Source organism: Tyto alba, unplaced genomic scaffold (genome assembly GCF_018691265.1).
Source record: "Tyto alba isolate M040663 unplaced genomic scaffold, T.alba_DEE_v4.0 Super-Scaffold_14, whole genome shotgun sequence".
In the NCBI taxonomy this organism is placed as follows: domain Eukaryota; kingdom Metazoa; phylum Chordata; class Aves; order Strigiformes; family Tytonidae; genus Tyto; species Tyto alba.
Genome location: NW_024881276.1, coordinates 51,732,777 through 51,750,669, shown reverse-complemented (window position 1 = coordinate 51,750,669; position 17,893 = coordinate 51,732,777). Strand labels below are relative to the sequence as shown.

Sequence of the window (17,893 nt, the reverse complement as noted above, 5' to 3'; positions counted from 1 at the left end):
TTATTTTCTTTCTGGTTTTATTTTATTTTTTTTTACCCCATTCCTTTAAAATAGATGAAATTGATAGCTCCTCAATGTCAGATGATGATCGAAAAGAGGTTGTCAACATCCAAACATGGATAAATAAACCTGATGTGAAGTATAACTTCCCCTGTAACGAAGTAAAAGAAAATGGACATATGTTTCCCAGGTACTGAAATTAGTCCTAAGCTTAATGAAAATGTCTGTCTTGATACCTGTTTTTAAAAAAAAAATCCAGCAATTAAGTAATTCTTGATATTAAACTAGGAAATGAAGGTGTGAAACAACCTAGAACAAAATGTTACCGCTATATTTGCAGTGTTACAGAATGGTAATTCTGTACAAAATCTAATATTAAATTTTGCTTTGCAAAACCAGATAGTAAGAAAAATAGTATATATAGGCTTATTTTTCAAGACCAGGCAGACCCAAGTACCTGTGGCTCTGTTTTTTCCTGTCTACTTGTCTCTGTGGCTTGTACTACGTACCCATCTTGCCCATAAGATTCAGTGAGCCTGTTAATCCTGCAAGAGCAGAACATAATGCTTGCTGTATTTGGGCTTCCCCAAACAGTACAAATCCCACTGAATCTGAATAACAGAAAATTATGATGGGCTTTCTCTTGTATCATGGTCTTTTCTTGTTATTTATTACTAATTTTAGTTTCCCATTTGATTTATTTTATATGGTATATGGTTAGTAATGTGTCATAGTATGATTTCTCAAACTGCATTGGGACTCAACTAGTGTGTTCTGAGCCCTAGTTGAACATGCATTCCTTCCATGCAGAAGGTAAAAGTGAGTCTTGAACTGAGCTCCAGGTCAGTCTCTCCACATTAGTGCTTGTACAGTGATTGACAGTCATGGAGTGCCAGCACATCACGTGAACTTTGGTCTGATGCTCCACATGTAGAGTTGCCACTCTATAGATGAAGGGATGGAGTTGGGGTGTGATTGAAGGATAAAAGAGAGAGACTGGAGGCATTTCCCCTACTCTGTTCATGGCCTGACACATCACTGGTGGTTGTGATCTGTGTTGATAGCACTCCTGGCTGTTACGTTGAGGTGATGATGTTAACTGCTCACTCTGGTTTTGCATGCAGTTGAGGATACCATGCATGTTTTCAAAAGTGGCTATGATACAGTAGCTATGGAAAATTTTCTAGACCTTTCCAAATTACAGATTTTAAAAGTATTAAAACTGTTTTCTAGATTTGGGAGCTGTTTTATCTAATTCCATGTAGCCTGCTTGTAGAATTTATCTTTCTAAATAGCTGATATTTAGTTCATTAGCAAATTTAATTTGTATTTTTCTTTTCCTTCAAGTCATCTCCTAGTAACAGCAACTCATATGTACTGTTTGAGAGAGATTCCATCACGAAAGGGACTGGCTTACATACAGTCTCGGCAGGCACTCAACTCTGTAGTCAAAATCACATCCAAGAAGAAACACCCAGAACTGATCACCTTTAAATATGGAAATAGCAATACTTCAGGCATAGAAATTTTGGCAGTTGAAAGGTAAGCCATGTCAGTAGCAGAGATACAAGCAGTAATGCTATACGAAATATATAGCAACTGGAAATCAGGAGTGTGCTGTAGTTCCCAGAAGTGAGTTCAAAAGTAATAGTTTTATTTAGGAATAGATAATTCAGATGTGGACTAGAAAAAAGATCTGCCAGCAGAATGAGAAGAGTTTGCAAGATGCAGCAGAGAGGAACTCCGCGGTCTGCAATGACAGTTGTTGTGGATGGGATGTGTGCAAGTGTTCTCTTTTTGTAATATGTCTTAAATGAAAATGAAGGGGGTACCTATCTGCAGCCTAAAGTATGGATTTGTGAAGAGTGGGATTTAAGAGAGCGGTCTTACTTCTGTGATATCTTTTTTGAGACATCTCATTCTTCCTAAGCATTGTATAAGGAGCCCAGAAGCTGAACCTCAGAGCTCTGAACCCCTGAAACGTGGTTCCTGAAAATTAGGTATTGCTGTGCTCAGCATTTGCATGAGACTGGGGGGAAGTCAGAGGGATGCTTGGATTGGGCTTCTTTTCCACTGGTGTAGCCTGTTGCTTCTTAGTGCTGTCTTAAGAAAGTTGCTGACATCAGTTGGACACTTTCTCAACCTCTTTCTTGGGGAGAACTGTGTGCAGTAGGTGCTCTGTTTTCACAAGAAGTGGGAGATGAGTTTCCTAGGTAACTAGGGAAATTGTTCTATGCCTGTTGGCTGCTTAGAATTAAATTAGTTTGGTAGTAGGTCAGACAAAGATAAATTCAAATTTTGCAGAGAACTTTGCTGCTTGTTGACTGGAGCAAATCTGGAAGAGAAAGGATCATAAATAAATGATCTAGTGCTATCTATAGGAATGAAAAAAAAAAAAAAAGAAAAAGAGGACTGCCATGCTTCAGTTGGACAGTGCTATCTGTAGAGATCTTTAACTACCTGATCTATACCATTGTCAATTAAGAACTTTTCCAGGATGCCATGTGGAATACTCAACAGTTCTGAGTTCATAAATGGAAAGTGTTTCATAATGTTATTTTCTCAGTAGTTTTTAATATATTCCCCTCCTCCTTCCTCCTAGTTTGTGCCAGAGGAAAAATCAAAACGAGAATTATGGAATTGACGCTCAAAAATTTCGTAGTGAATTAATGATGGATTTTTCTAATCTTTTTTTTTTTTAAGGTATTTGATTCCAAATGCAGGTGATGCTACCAAAGCCATAAAACAACAGATCATGAAAGTATTGGATGCCTTGGAGAGTTAATAACTAAAGACTTTGTAGAGAACAATTTATAAAGAAGAAGCAACCAAGATACTGTATGTGGACACAAGCTGACTGTTTCCCAACTGAATACTAACTTAAGAGAATTTTTCTGTTTGCTGATGGGAGTGCCTGAATAGCAGGCTTAAGATAGAGTAAATTATTATCAATTTCTGAACAGGATTTTAATTTTTTTTTTTATTATATTTTTTGTTGTTTTGAAGATACGTTTATTATAAAGGTCAGTTTGTTTCATTTTTAATGCAGCCTTAATGTGACTGATCTGCAGCTGGATTCATGGGAAGTGTATTAAAGGAATGAAGCACTGCCAGATAGGGAGAAGCAGTTGAAAACAATGTCCCTTCCACATAAAATGTCTCCATTGCCTACAGTCTATAAATGTGATTTTGCCTAGTGGGTAATATCAAGGACTGATTAAAAACTTAGGTTTATGGACATAGCAGATAAAAATCTTAGGAATACTGGTTCCTTCTCATTAAAAATGATTAAGTCCAGCTTGGGCTGCAGATAGAAAAAATGCAAGCAATTTGTAAAATTAACTTTTGCAAGTCTTTTCTGCTACTAGGTTAAATAATTGAAATTTATGCTAGGGATATTTTAAATACCAAAATGGACTGTGCACAATAAGCTTTTACTACAGGTTTGTGATTTTTTTTTAATTCTGCAAAATTTTATATTTCATAGGTTGAAGCTGTTTCTCTTCTAAAAATGAGTGTGTGCGTTGAAATTTAAGTTAATGCTTCCTGACAGAATATGACAGTTGAAAACAAGTTACCTTGCTCCTCAGAAACAAAATGTCTAAGATAATAATTAGACATTTGAAAACCTTCAGTTCAGCACAGAAATACGTGCTGATCGAAGGTGTGTTCAGCAAGAAAATTAATGCACACAAATAAAGTGAAGAGATTCAAGTGCCGTATACCTGTGATAAATGTATTCATTACCCGTTGCCTTCATTGGTTCAAGCATTTGTGTATATTCTTTTAACAAACATATTCTAAATTAATGTTTGAGAGATGGCAACTATGTGATAGTTTATCAACAGCTTTCCACTTGTTCCAAGAACAGTTCCCTTGTTAAGAAGCTCAGTACAGGAATCTCGTTAAGGCAGAAGCATAGCATCTTTGTATATGCTAGGATGTGGAAATTACCAAAAACTGTGAAATAAAAATAATAGGGATTACCTTTGCTGCGTGAGATCTTCTGAGTACTGAACCAAAACCTGTGAATTGGGACATCATTAGGAGGTAAAATAAATTTAACTGACCTTTATAAAAAACAGTTATTCTAAGTTATCTTACTAGGAATCAAGCTAGGGCACCTTAATTCTGGAACTAATTCCTTTTTTTTTCTCCTTAGTATCTGAGTAAACACCAATAGAACTTGAACTGTTGAAGATATTTGCATGAAATTGCACCTGGGCCAGTGCTCTTGTAATTATAGTTTTGCCCAGCAGCTGTTGTATTACATTTTCCTCTTCCTGCTCCCTTCTGAAAATATCCTGAAGAGTCTCTGACTCTGTGCCTACTTCAGCAATGAGATTTTTTTCATGTAAAGATGTTTGTGTTACTGTTTATAAACTACAGTTGTAAATAAACTAGTACAATTTGAACATAACTTACTCTGTCAGAAAGCTTTTAGTTGCATACTGTGTGACTTCTCTGAATCAATTAACGGTTTTTTCTAAAGGTATTTTGTAAATGGAAGTGAATTTGATCTTTGAAGTGGGAGCTGATTATGGATCATAGGGGAGCTACTGTCAGTGACATCTTTACATTTGTAAGTATTTTGGAATTTAGACTTCAACTAATTTCATTAAATACTTTTGGGTGAGCCATAGTAAGCATTCATAGAAAGGTCAAAATGAGGTAACAAATGATCGAATTACAGAAGGAGTCTCTGCATAAATTCCAGACTTCTCAGCATCATATTTTTATGTTATGAAAATGTTGACAAAAATGATACAACTCATTTCTCCTAGTCATTGCGTGGGGAACTGTGAAAAGTATACAGTAGCTAAACAGGTGTATTTGGGTATTAAATACAGAAGGTGGGTAATGTATATGCTTCTCTGAGGACAACGCATACAAACCTTTTAGATCTACAGTAAGTCAGTTCTTAAATCTCTTCTGTGTAAAAATGTATAATCCAAGCCATTAAGAGTCTAATTATGTGTAATTTTTAAGGCAATGTGCAAGTTATCAATAGACTCCTTATCTTACAAAGCTCAGTCCAAACTGAATAATTTCAGTGGTGTTTTATGCATCTCTACCTACAATTTAAAGCCTACTTTTGCTTCATAGCGTACATATCTGTTGTTAGCATGTTTGTTACAAAACTTGTATTGGTAAGCAGAAATTCCAATTATAGTACTGGAATGACAGTTTTGGGAAAAAAAATCAAAATAGTCAGTATGCTACTTCCTGGCCCTTTCATCTTCAGGGCAATTTTTTTAAAAATTACTTGCCAGAGATTTGTAGGTTTTTGTTTTATTTTGCATGCACTGCTGTCTGTATTGTTGAATACAAGGTAACAGCTGCCATCTTGCTGACATTTTAATTTTTGTTTCTTTTGGTGATAGAAATGAGGCAGGAAAGAAAATTTCTTCTCAGAGTAAGCTTTCCAGACAAATGGCACCTCTTACCTTTGGGTTTCATAGCCAGGGTCAGTGCTTCTCTGCTCACTTGATGGACTCCTCAGTTGTCTCACAAATTCTTTTAGATTCTGATCTGTATGAGAATTTGTACAGAACTTCACATGTATTACCCACCAAAAATAGTCCAATGGTGGAGATGCAATTTTATTTACATTGACTTCTCCAGATGTAAGTAAAGTTTACTTGCTGCTCTTTCAGTTTAGTTCCTGTTAGGCCTTACACATGGGTCTCAGCAATGTTTGCAGATTTTTCCTTCCAGCTGCATTTCAGTTGGTTTCAAAACTTTTGATACCGTCAAATAACCTTTTTCAATATAGGGATGGTCTACTGAATGGCTGAAAAGTTTCCCCTTTTGGGGATAGAGGAGGGTCATAGCATATAACTTGTTTTTTGGGTGTATTTAGTGTTTTCAGATATTTTTGTTTTGAAACTTGAGAAATTCACTGTACCTCTCTGAACCATGGAAAACTATATTTTTAGCCTGCACTTTTTGACTTGAGGGGTTGATACTGCCTCACTACTTACTCTCTTTCTTATTTTGTGCTTTGCCTCAAACTTCATGTGAATTTGAGACAGCCATTCTTTGCATCTGGAGCCCTGCAAAGTGTGCTGTCAAAAAAAAACAACAAAAAAAAAAAAAAAAAACAAAAAAAAAAAAAACAAAAAAACAACCAAACAAAATTTGTATATGCTGTTTCTACTGCCATGGTCACACCTGAAGGGAAGGGAAGCCTGCCAAAGAGCTGCTGCATCCCTCCTCATCTGCAGTTGTCCAGTCTTGATAACTCTGCCATCCTTTGGCTTGGTCGGTTTGGGATGAGGTGTTCCCTGAACTGCTTCAGGGGGCAGACTGAACAGCTTTTCTGTTGAAGGAAGGTTTGTAACTGCTGCAAGCAGTGGTGGTTGTGCATTTTATGGTGGTTGTGCACTTCCCATCCTTTATCTTTCTGCACCTGTTTCCTGAAAGTGAACATGTGCAAGAGATTGATCACCCTGGCTTGCCCATTTTGTTTTATCTTTGCCCCTTCTGCTGTCATGTGCTTTCAACTTGTGGAGATACTCTTGCGTGAGAAATACAACATGAATCTATAATTCCATGAACTTGCTTTTAAAAAGCCTAAGAATGTAAAATATATACATGAGGCAGCAATGTTCTGTGTTGAGTAAAGGGGAGCACTCGGTGTTTAAAGGTAGTAATAAAAACAGCATGGCAGTTAGCATACTGGTTTGTACCTTAGGAGATGCTGTTCTCGTAAAGGGAGATGGGGATGGCCCAGCTGAACGAGTTACCTGTAAACTGGCACCCATCTCTTGGGACGAGCGCTTAACAAATACAAGGCTGCTGAGGACTGCAGGGCGGTGGGAAGAAGGGATGTCGGTGCATCGGCTCTGAGGAGCACCAAGAGATTTAGAGGCACAGCTGTGGTTTTGCCAGGGGCTGAACTGGGACTGGGAGAGTACTCCCGGCTCCCAGCAGCGGCTTGGGCTCGGGGAGCTTCCCCCCCTGCTCTGAACCCGGGCGCTCTCAGCAAAGCTGGGGGGAGGCAGCTGTGAAACCGGATCAAGGAACTTGGCAGATTTTTTTTTTTTTTTTTTTTTTTTTTTTTTAAATCAGTATAGGAGTCGGTTTTAAACAACTCCCGGGTAAGAGGCGCTCCCCATCCCCGCCGGGCACTGGCAGGCGGGGCTGCAGCCGCCGCCTCAGCCGCGGAGCTGGGACTACATTTCCCAGCAGCCCTCAGCCCGGCGCTGGGGCGCATGCGCCGCCCAGCCCTATTAAGGTTCGTGAACCGGCGCCGCGGGGGGGGGGGAATGCAGGCGGCGCGCGGAGCCATGGCCCGTGAGTGGCGGCGCGCGGGGGAGCGGTTGCTTCCTCTCGCGGACCTCCCCTCGTCCTCGCGCTCCCCCCTCGCCTCTCTCCTTCCCGCCCCCAGCCGCGGGCGTGGGGAAAAGGGCCGACATGGGGTTGAACTTGCCCCTCTAGCGAGGCTGCAGCCTCCCGCCTCGGGCCTCGGCCGGTGAGGGTGGGCCGCAGCCTGGCGCCGCCGCCTGCCCCACCCGCCCCGGGGCTCTCCGCGGAGTCACCGCCTCCCCTGTGGCACCAAGGGCCACCCTGAGCCGCTGCCGGCCTCTCCTTGTTCCCACTGGGCTCTCACCCTCTTATTTGACCGCGGAAACGCAAGCGGCGGCGAGCCGTGGGCTGGGTGGTGCCCCGGTTAGTGCCCCCGTGCTCTCCAGTCCTAGTCGGGACTGGAAAGGCCTCAGTCCTGGGTGCTGTCTCTCCACCTTTGAAGGGGTGTGAAATAATAAGGGTACTAGAGGGAGCTGCTTCGGGCACTCTCACTTTGCCACAGGCTGGTAGAAACGGCTTGCTGTGCATCTTTCTGTACTGCTGCAATGCTCGGCTTGTCAAGAAATGTGATCTGAACAAACCAGACATGCTTAGCTCCTGCTGTTTTCCAGAAAAAAACATGCTTCATAGTGATAAAAATACAAACCGTTCTTTTAGTGTGATGCACTTTTACCTGGTTGTGGTCTGGATTGCTATGGACTATCCTAAGAATTGCTTTTAAAGAACTTTCTGAGGCATCTTTGGCCAGAAAAAGAGGTCTTGCACCTCTACTGCACTGCCACACGTTTATGTATTTCTTCTACATCTCAACATATTTAAACAGAACTGTGGGCAAAAGTAAATGTATTCTGTTGTGACTGAGCTTTAATTTTGTCCTTTAACAAACTCCAGACCTGAGGCATAGGGAAAATAAGATTAATGGTTTCCTGGTGTTTTAAATATTATGGGAAGAAAGTTGGTTAAAAGTTTTCCTAGTAGATGCTCTTTTGGATGGTTTTTTTGTTGTTTTGTTTGTTGGTTTTGGTTTGCCTTTTTTGTTTGTGGGGTTTTTTGTGTTTTTTGGTTTTGTTTTTTTTTTTTCCACAGAAGTGTATTTATGCTGAAATACAAGTCTTTAAGTGTCTATTTGTTCAGAGCTATAAAACATATCACAGATAGGAGGAAGTTTTAGACAGATTCCTAGTGTGGTTATCTAGGTGGGCCTGAGAGCAAACTATGGTTACATCTCTTCAAGATCTCAATAAAGCTTTGTTTACTCAATAAGCTAAATATTCACATGAAGAGTGGCAAAGTAAGCAGTTAATCATTTGCATAAATTCTACAAACTAGCTGCTTAGCTAAGCTACTGAAGGGAGAACTAAAGTAGGAAAAAAGATACTCTGCTTGACTGTTCCTGACCAGATCACATCTTTATTTGAATCATTTCTTCCTGTTTCCCTGGCCACTGAGGCTGTGTTGCTTGCTGCTTTTCTTTATTCTGTAGTGATCTTTGACTATATGACAGGGGAGTTTTCCAGAGAAGAGGGGTGCTTTGAAACGGGTACTTTTCTTTATGAAGCCAGAGTGTTGGGTTTGGGGGTTTGTTTGTTTGTTTAAAGGAGGCAGTTCTACCTCATCAGGATGTGTTTTCCTACAGCCCAAGGTACTGGGAGATTCATGGAGGGAAGTCCAAAGGGTGTGCACAAATCCTGGTTTCATCTCTCCCACTTTGTGTTCTTCAAGAGCCTGCAAATATAAATCATGCTTTGCTGCAGTAGAGACAGTGATGATAACACTGTCAACTGTCTCTTGGCTGGAAATCAAATTGCAAAGACATGATTAGGAAATACGTTGTCTTTATTATCTTTTATAGCCATTTCCCAGGCCAGGTATGATTTGAGGGTTAAAAACAAGCTATTCCCATATTTGTTGCTTTTGGGATTATCCAGTGTTTTAGTTTGCAAGTGGCATTTTAGGACGTGTGGTGCTCATCAGGCGACGGGCGCAACAAAAAGGTAGGCTCACAAAGCGTGTAGCAAACTGGGGAGGAAGAAGCAGGTCTGGGTGACTAGTAGTCTTCCTGTCTGTCACAGGGTACCTTACATTAGAACTTGGGCAGGGTGCTGCCTAGGCTAAGTGTTACCAGCATGTGAACTCTGTGATCATCTTTGACCTGAGCAGCAGAGTGATGGCAATGTATGGTTCCCGTTAGCAAGCCTCAGTTTAAGTCTTCTCCCTGTTTTAAGAGACTGTTTCCAGAGTCATAGACACTGCAAAAGGAGCTGGAAGTAGTTTGTGTATATGTTAATATATGAGAAGAATCATTTTGTTAAATGCTCATTAGTGAATTCAAATTTCAAAGAGTTTTTCCTGGAGAAATTCTGCTGACTAATTTTTATTTTCTGCTATTAGACTTCCGCCTGGCTCTTATTCAGCTTCATGTATCTGCTGTTAAATCAGATAACCTTCAACGAGCCTGTGGGCTGGTGAGAGAAGCATCAGCTAAAGGAGCAAAAGTTGTGGCTCTACCTGTGAGTAAAGATCATGCTACTTAGCACCTATACCTCAGATCCCTGAAAACCTCTTTCACATGTTAGTCAGGCATTATATATTCCTGTTTCTCTCTGGACACCTTAGATGTTGTATGAGGCTCCAAAATAGGGAAAAAACCAGGGATTCTGTCTAGCAACACGCATAAGAGGGGGGAAAACAAGAAGAAAAGAAAAAAGAAACAGCAGGTTGTCTCTTGTATAAGAATCTGGTTTAGTTTGTGCTGGTCTAAATTCCAGGCGATTCCATCACTGGTATGTTCTGAATTCACAAAAGTGACACTGTGGTTTGAATCTTTGCAGAAGCCTTCTGTGCTAGAAATGTAGGAAAAGGTGATTTTTCAGCTAAGGACTGTTGAGATGAAGATGAAAGAAAGCAGATATACAGTGATTCTTTTTGCCATAATCATTCCAGATTAGATAGTACATGAGAAACAACATAGACTTGAGTCATCTATGGCTGAATTATGATTAAAGCACATTTCTCTTGTGACTTCCGTGTGTGGGAACCTAAATAGCCACTTAAAATTACTGATCATGTTTGATTTAGTTTTTGGACTTCAGCCATGCTTACCTTGCTGAATTTTCACACAGAGAGTGTGCTGGCAACAAGGTAACCTTTGCAGTGCAGCTTTCAGCATTTCTCCTCTCTTCCTGGGGGTATGTGTGTTCCCCCTGTGCCCTGCAGCATCTGACTGGGAGGGCAAAGTTCTTCTCTGGCTGAACTTCTGGTCTGGATCTTTTACATATAGAATGTTGTCCCTCTTGCTGTCACAGGCAAAGCATTAAGCAACCTTCCCAGCTCCTCTGTGCTAACACAGCTCTCGTATTGCAATTGTGACCTTTGATTGTTCTGGCTGGGCCTCCTACATTGAGATTATCTACTATTTGCTAGTTTCATCATGTATATGAACATTGAGTTTCCCAGACCTATTTAGTTGAGCTACTTTGCCAGTAATAATTTATGCTTTTAGACTAACACTTGCCAAACAAGGGCAAGGCTTTTTACAGACTTTTGGGAGGTAAATTTTGTACTGGCATTAGAACATGGGCATGAAAGGGCATGAAATATTCTCTTCCCTCCACATTTTTTTTTTTAAAGTCACACTGCGTAAAGAACAGAAACAACTTGTACTGAATAATGAATCTACACCTTTGCAGTGGCATATAGGTTTTCCTGTGACATGTTAGCTATGATGTGTTAAACTTTTATCAATTTCTGAACCAGGAAAAATTTGTGAGAGAAAAACAATTTGTAATGTGTACAGCTAAAGAAATAAAACCAGAATCCATTTGAATCTAGAAATTGATAGAAAGCAATTCAGAGATCTGTCTGTGTATTCTTACCACTTTGGAGAGCACAGGACTAGGTGATCTGTGCAAACAGCCTGCAGTTCTGTTCTAGCATTAACTCGCAGACAGCCCCGTGCTCCGCTACAACAAGCTGGCACGGAGCTGTGCCAGTTCGCTTGAGCCTGCGGTTTCAGTACCCCCTGCATTGACACCTGCAAGTGGCAAGATGGAGGTGGAGGCAGCTGACATTGCTTTTATTTCCTTGAAGTTCAGTCTGACTTTCAAAAGCCTGGGAAACTCATTTGACAGCCTGCAGAGACTTCCCTTCCTGCCTCTCTTCCATCTACAAATTCTGTGGCAGGTTAGTTGGTGCCTGCTGGCCCCCTGTCTGTATATGGGGCAAAAACATCCATCCAGATTTGGTTCAGTTATTCCAGGTCAGTAGAATCTACTGCAGTTGTTAAGAAGTTTGCTTGAGTGGTTAAGGCGTAAATTGATTGTGCTTTCCACAACTAGATTTTGGATTTGTTGGTTTGTTGGTTTTTATTTTGTCTTGGTACAACTTCCAGTGAGCAAAGATAACAGTTGAGGCAGATGCTTGGGCCAGGAATCACTTGCCAAAGAATAGGTTCTGGTGCTGGTACTGTTTGATAGCTCATCTGTGGCCTTCGGCTGTACTCCTTTAGGGGGTGAAAAAGTTTTGGGGGCAGGGAAGGCAAGTCTCACATCCTCACAGAGCTGGCAAATATAATGTGGAGTAAAAGTTCTGGATATTTTGGCTGTCTCAGATACCACTAGCCACCTAGTTTAGGCATCTAAACCGCTCTGTTAATCTTACTCTAAAGATTCCGTGCCTGGTTCTGAGGCATAGCAAATCTTTAACGAGGACAGAAGACACTGTTCAGTTGTGAGGAAACGGTGTTTAATGGATTGTTTTAGCAAAAGAATAAGTAATTTTGAGAAACACATTCTTTGCCAAAGTCCTTTTAAAAATGAAAGAAATCATGGGTTGTGGACAAGCATGAGCATCTCACAGTTTTGAGAGAATCTCTTTAGCTTGTAGCTTGGCAAATGAGCTAGGTAGAACTGGGTTCATTGTTCTGATGGGAACACATCTTGTGATCTTGTTAAGTTTAGACTGATAAAAATGCTAGCCTTGTTACTTGCAGCTTGCATGATAATCCTAGCTCATGTTCTGTTTGGCACATGGTCTCACCAACACACCCACTGCATTTTCTCTAATTGTTAGGGTCTTTCTGGCCTCCTGATACTTTCTGATTTGCTTATTGAGGTCCTGTAAACTAAACTGTACCTAAAGACTATATGAGAACATTGACAGAGAGGAGTTTGAAAGGTCAAGTACATCTCCTTACAGTGGTGTTACTGGATTTTAACATTTTGCCCCCACTCCCCCCCCCCCCTCTAATTCTAGGAATGCTTTAATTCTCCATATGGAACACAGTATTTTAAGGAGTATGCAGAGAAGATCCCTGGGGAATCGACACAAAAGCTCTCAGAAGTTGCAAAGGAGTGCAGCATATATCTCGTTGGAGGTAGTTTACTCTTTGAGGGAAAAAATTAGCAATGTCTATTACTGCCATGAGATCAAAATTCCATATAATACAGTGGGGGAAATCTTTGTTCTCACCTTTACAAAGGATCCATTCCAGAAGAGGATGGTGGAAAGCTGTATAACACGTGTACTGTCTTTGGGCCGGATGGTGCTATATTGGCAAAGCATAGGAAGGTAAGATGGGAGAATGTTGTCTCTAAAAGGTTTCTCAGCAGTGTTGCACAAATTATTTCATCTGTGCCTAAAGGTGATGTGAATTAGTAGAGTCTTGCATTAATAACAAGCTGTGTACTGTCAGTAAAATTGCATGTCATTTTTATGTGGGACATGTAAACACCCTTTCCAAACGTGATCATGAATTTGCCCTGGGTAAGGATGATAAAATGAGGAAGGCATAATGGGCTTTTCCCAGATGCTGGGAAAACTGTAGTGAAGAGTAAATCCCGATCCAACTCATCCGTGTACTTTGGTCTAGCTCTAAAATATAGTACCACTTAAGTGGAACCAGCATTTTCCCTCAGGTTTCCAATGGATTTAGTCCTCCTGTTATCATGAGTACTGTTCTTTACGTACTTTGTGTGCTATATGTATGATTAGTATAGACAACCAAAGTCCAAGTTCCACAGTTAGGCTGTGTCTGCTGTTCGTGGTGGATGCTTGCTTACTGTCACCTTCCACCTGGACATTGCTTTGTGCCTTATGTGAAACCACCTCCTGTTCATAACTGTGGAGTGTAGTTTCTGTTAGTATGCATACAGGTGTCGTTCCTTAGGTGAACAACAGCTTACTTCTTTCAAGGAAAAACAAAAAAGAGAATGCAAGGTTACTTCTAACAAATGGGGTGCTGCAAAATACCTCTGGGGTACAGGTATTAATTTATTCTGTTAACTGATTCTATGCTTAACTACACTAATAGTTCACTTTCTGAAGTACTATGTTGCCTTCCATCTATCATGCCACACCAGTCTGCAAGCCCAGTAGTTGTTTGTAGAATGAGTGCAGGTTTGTACTGTGTAAATATGAACGAATAACAATACAAAACCAGCTGTATTTTTAGGAAACTCTGGTCAGGAACAGAATCTTCCACTGCAGGGGAGGGATAAAGACTGTCTGCAGGGGCTAAGAGGCACCTGCATAACTGAAGTAATGGGAACTTTATGATTTGCTGAAGGTATTGTCTCGAGAAGCTTTGCAGGAATGGCACTCAAATCTTAGAGAGGAAAATATCACCTGCTTTTAACAGACTTTAAAATCATCCTGACAAGTTCAAGACATTTTATAAAAGTGTCATTTCTTTTGCAAAATTACTCATTAGATCAAAATATCTAGCTATTTTGCAGGGATTCTTTCCATGAAGAAGGTACAGAGCCATGCTACAAATTAATTGTTATATTTTTAGCTATTTTTAACTAGTCTCTTACTGCATGGGAGAAGGATAGGGCGTTCTATTTGATAACCATAAAAATGTTTGATATGTGCCTTACTTGGATCACAGCTGTTGTATGTATTGTTTAAAATGTCCAGTCATTTTCTTTTTTCCCCAAACTAAATTTAAACATGTATATTTCTGTAAAGAAGAAAACTGCTTTAAATCCTCTTTAGCAGATCTCACAATCTTAAACAATGTTTGGTTGGGAGCCTGACAAAAGAAGAGTAGTCTAGATAACGGTAACTAGGAAACACATGCCTAATAGAAAGAGGCGCAAATACAAAGCAGATAAATTGTTACTAATTGTTATTAATCTGCTATAATTACAGGTTCATTTGTTTGACATTAATATTTCTGGGAAGATACAGTTCAAAGAGTCTGAAACACTGAGTCCAGGGAATAGTTTCTCCATGTTTGATACTCGTGAGTATAAGACAAGCGCTCTCTTTAAGGAGCTGTACCACAATCACACTATAGTCATTCTGGAGTTCTCTTGCCCCTCCCTCTCCTCAGCAATGAATTTTTAGACTATCAGATTTATATTAAGTACTTGACAACCATGGCAAATATAGCTTAAGTTTGTTCCAAGTGAGTGGGCCACTTCTGAAACTTTTTCCTCCTTGCAGTGTGCATACTGTAAGAAAGTAGTACACGGCTGTAGTTTCTTGAGTCCATGAAGAGCAGTGAGTGCTTTCTTTTCATAAAAAGAAAATAATTGAAAAACCTCCAGCTAAATCAGACAGGAATACATTACACAAAGACCTGATATAACATGATTTTGTGGAAACGGCTGTTTTTAAAGAGTAGATAAAACTGCTTCTCACAGTCCTCATCATGAAGCATGAATTGTCCCCCACAAACAGCCAATAATTGTCACAGATAAGGATACACTTTTAAATATAGCTTGTTACTGTGAGAAATATAAAATAACAGCTGGCAGGATGGCTACAGGGAGTCTTGTGATTGCTTTTGTGTACTTGTGATAGCGATATGACTGTTGTCTCTTGTGTTTTGAGAACAGCGTACTGTAAAGTGGGCCTGGGCATCTGTTACGATCTCAGATTTGCGGAGATGGCTCAAATCTACGGCCAGAAAGGTGAGGCTGCGGCACCTCGTGGAGCAGGGTGAGCCCTCGGGCCTGAACTACACAGGCCCGTTTCAGGGTGGTACATGCTGGGCAGTCTGTGTCATCAGGCACTCTTATCCTTACCCAGTAACACCAAATACATCTTGTGGCCAAGACCTTTGTTATTGAGGTAAGTGTCTGTTCTCCTTGAGCAAAGTAACGGTAATTTCCTGATAAACTTTTGCTGATGGAGTGATGGGGGCGGGTGCATCCCACGCTTGGTGATGTCTTACAGGGCTCTGCTGATGTAAGTGATGGCCTGGGTCCTGCAGGGACAGGCTCTCTTTGGTTCCATTTCAGGCAGTACTGAAAGAAACCTTGCCTTGAGCCTCAATGTCAAGGGCCACTCTAGGGTAAACCATCTTCCCCTTAACGATGGTTGGGTTCTGCTTTTCTTTTAACAAAGGTTGCCAGCTGCTGATATATCCAGGGGCTTTTAACCTGACAACAGGACCAGCTCATTGGGAACTGCTACAAAGGGGTCGGTAAGAACAAAGTACCGGCTTATCCTTCTGTTCCCGAGGGTGTGCTACCAGGTGGGACTGGACAGTTCTTGTGTTCCAAAATGACCCTCTGCATCAGAAGTGGTGCTGCAGGGCCACTGCTACTGGAACTGCGCTGTTCCTCGGGCCTTGCCTGGGACACCAAAATGATTTTGCTGTTAAGGAGAAAAGCAGGCAATGCTTATCCTTCACTCCTGCCAGCCCCTTGGCACTTACGCCCTTTCAAGGACCTTTTCCCCACAGCACTGTAAGCACCCTTTACACACAAAGCTCTAGACAGAAGGGCCAGTAACCATTTGAGAACTGCTCCAATTACAGATAGAAATAGACCCTGAGATTCCTGAATGCAGCATTATTTATTCATTTGGTCAGCTTCAATCAACTTTGCCATGTACTGAATGAACATGTAATTCATGGAGCAGGTGCTACAGACTTCTCTTTCCAGGCTCTGCTTTCTCTGACCTTCATATCATTTACAATTTCAGCTAGTCCCTAGGAGGATATATAGCTTGCCCTTCAGAGTGAATTATTTCTCTTCTGCTTAGTTAATTGGTGGCATAAAAAAAAAAATTGTACTCACCTTTTCCCCCCCTTCCCTCATCTTTCTGTGAACAGAGCTGTTGATAATCAAGTCTACGTAGCTACCGTATCTCCAGCTAGAGATGAAAAAGCATCCTATGTTGCCTGGGGACACAGCACTGTAGTAAATCCATGGTGAGTTCAGAAAAAAACCCTAAACTTACCTTTTCTTGGTTAAAAAACGTTTTACTTGACAGTCACATTTCAGTCCCACATTTCCATTTACTCTTAAAAATGTCATAAGTTCTTGGTAAAAAGCACCTACATTCTAAATCATCCTTTAAAACTGTCTGACTGAAAAACAGGAAAGAAACTAAAACTAGTTTAACGGTATGTATGCTTTTTGGTAGCAAAGAAGCTACTTAATACTAGTATTTAGCATTAGTTAAGCTGCTGACCTTTTCAACTTGTCCCTGAAGGCCAGTCCGTTATATACTATGCAGTTTGGTAATTCTCTGTGCAGAACTGAGCCATCTTAAACAGCTTATGCAAAACTATTTCATTTCCTTAAAGAACAACACTGCTTTGACATAAGAAAGAAGAATGTCTTCAGGTTGGTAAGAGACATTCTGACTTAAGCAGAAGTCACACAGGTGCACAGGAGGTAAAAGCGACCCAATCTTTAGGCAGTTATTTTTCTTTCAAATAAATCCACTGATAGTTCTCTTCCAGATGACTGCAAGGTAAGAAAAGCTTTATCTATGTCTTGAGCTTTTAACTTTTTACGATGAGAGCAGTGACAGAACACCTAGTGGGAGACACAATAAGTAATGTTCAGTAGCTCATAAAGAGTAAAAGTATGCTCCTATGAAAAGCCAGTAGGATCTAAAAGGAGAAAGTGTTAGTCTTTGCCATATATGGTTGTCCCTGGTGAAGTTGTTTCTTTCTCTTTGAGGTACAGTGCATGCTCGCAGGCACTGGTTCTTACAGTTGCTCTTACCGTGATTCTTGGTCTTCAGAAACATACTTATGTGAAATATGTATATGTCTCATATAAAACGTGCCACATATTAAGCCTGGAAACCATTTCGATCATGCCAGAATTATGAATTATGATGCTATTTTTAAGACAGCCCTGTCTTTACAGCTGTAGACATCAAGGGTAGGAACTCTTTTGTACAAACAGCAGCAACTGGACTGATGCCTTGAGACCTCAGTGTTAATGCGACAAACAAATGTGCTTAATTTTGCAGGGGTGAAGTCATAGCCAAAGCTGGGGCCGAGGAAACGGTTATATACACAGATATAGGTAAGGGTAAAGTTTTTTCTCCTACTTGCTTCCTTGAATACAGGTCGTGGGACTAAGGAGAGACAGTTTTTTAAGTCTGTGGGCTTGCATGTGCAATTACAGCTGATGCAGTGTTCCCATCCCTTCTCCCCCCTTCGCTCGATTCAAGCAAGAACAAGCAGCACTTGACTGTACTCTTCCAGTTTCCTTCCTTACGAGGAGGCTGCCACCTCAGGAGAGAGCCAAGTAGAGGCTGCCCAGCTGCAGTGCCCCACAGACCTGTTCTCCATGAAGGCTGCTCTTCTCCCTGCCTTACCTCGGAG

General features: G+C 40.8%; 2 protein-coding genes across 3 annotated transcripts in view; both read left to right on the top strand.

The window, feature by feature from the left end:
• TBC1D23 (TBC1 domain family member 23) overlaps positions 1 to 4,420 on the top strand; it is a 38,464-nt gene extending 34,044 nt beyond the window's left edge. For both annotated transcript variants that reach the window (XM_033005281.2, XM_033005282.2), the window contains 3 exons: positions 55 to 190; positions 1,348 to 1,542; positions 2,704 to 4,420. In XM_033005281.2, coding sequence (XP_032861172.1) covers positions 55 to 190; positions 1,348 to 1,542; positions 2,704 to 2,785 — 413 coding nt within the window. In that variant the 3' untranslated portion in view covers positions 2,786 to 4,420. The remainder of the gene's footprint in view (positions 1 to 54; positions 191 to 1,347; positions 1,543 to 2,703) is intronic.
• Positions 4,421 to 7,251: 2,831 nt separating this feature from the next.
• The window catches only part of NIT2 (nitrilase family member 2), an 11,903-nt gene continuing 1,261 nt past the window's right edge, over positions 7,252 to 17,893 (top strand). The window contains exons 1-9 of the mRNA XM_042788973.1: positions 7,252 to 7,299; positions 9,703 to 9,821; positions 12,565 to 12,685; positions 12,791 to 12,879; positions 14,464 to 14,557; positions 15,156 to 15,230; positions 15,667 to 15,745; positions 16,379 to 16,477; positions 17,536 to 17,591. Coding sequence (XP_042644907.1) covers positions 7,272 to 7,299; positions 9,703 to 9,821; positions 12,565 to 12,685; positions 12,791 to 12,879; positions 14,464 to 14,557; positions 15,156 to 15,230; positions 15,667 to 15,745; positions 16,379 to 16,477; positions 17,536 to 17,591 — 760 coding nt within the window. The 5' untranslated portion in view covers positions 7,252 to 7,271. The remainder of the gene's footprint in view (positions 7,300 to 9,702; positions 9,822 to 12,564; positions 12,686 to 12,790; positions 12,880 to 14,463; positions 14,558 to 15,155; positions 15,231 to 15,666; positions 15,746 to 16,378; positions 16,478 to 17,535; positions 17,592 to 17,893) is intronic.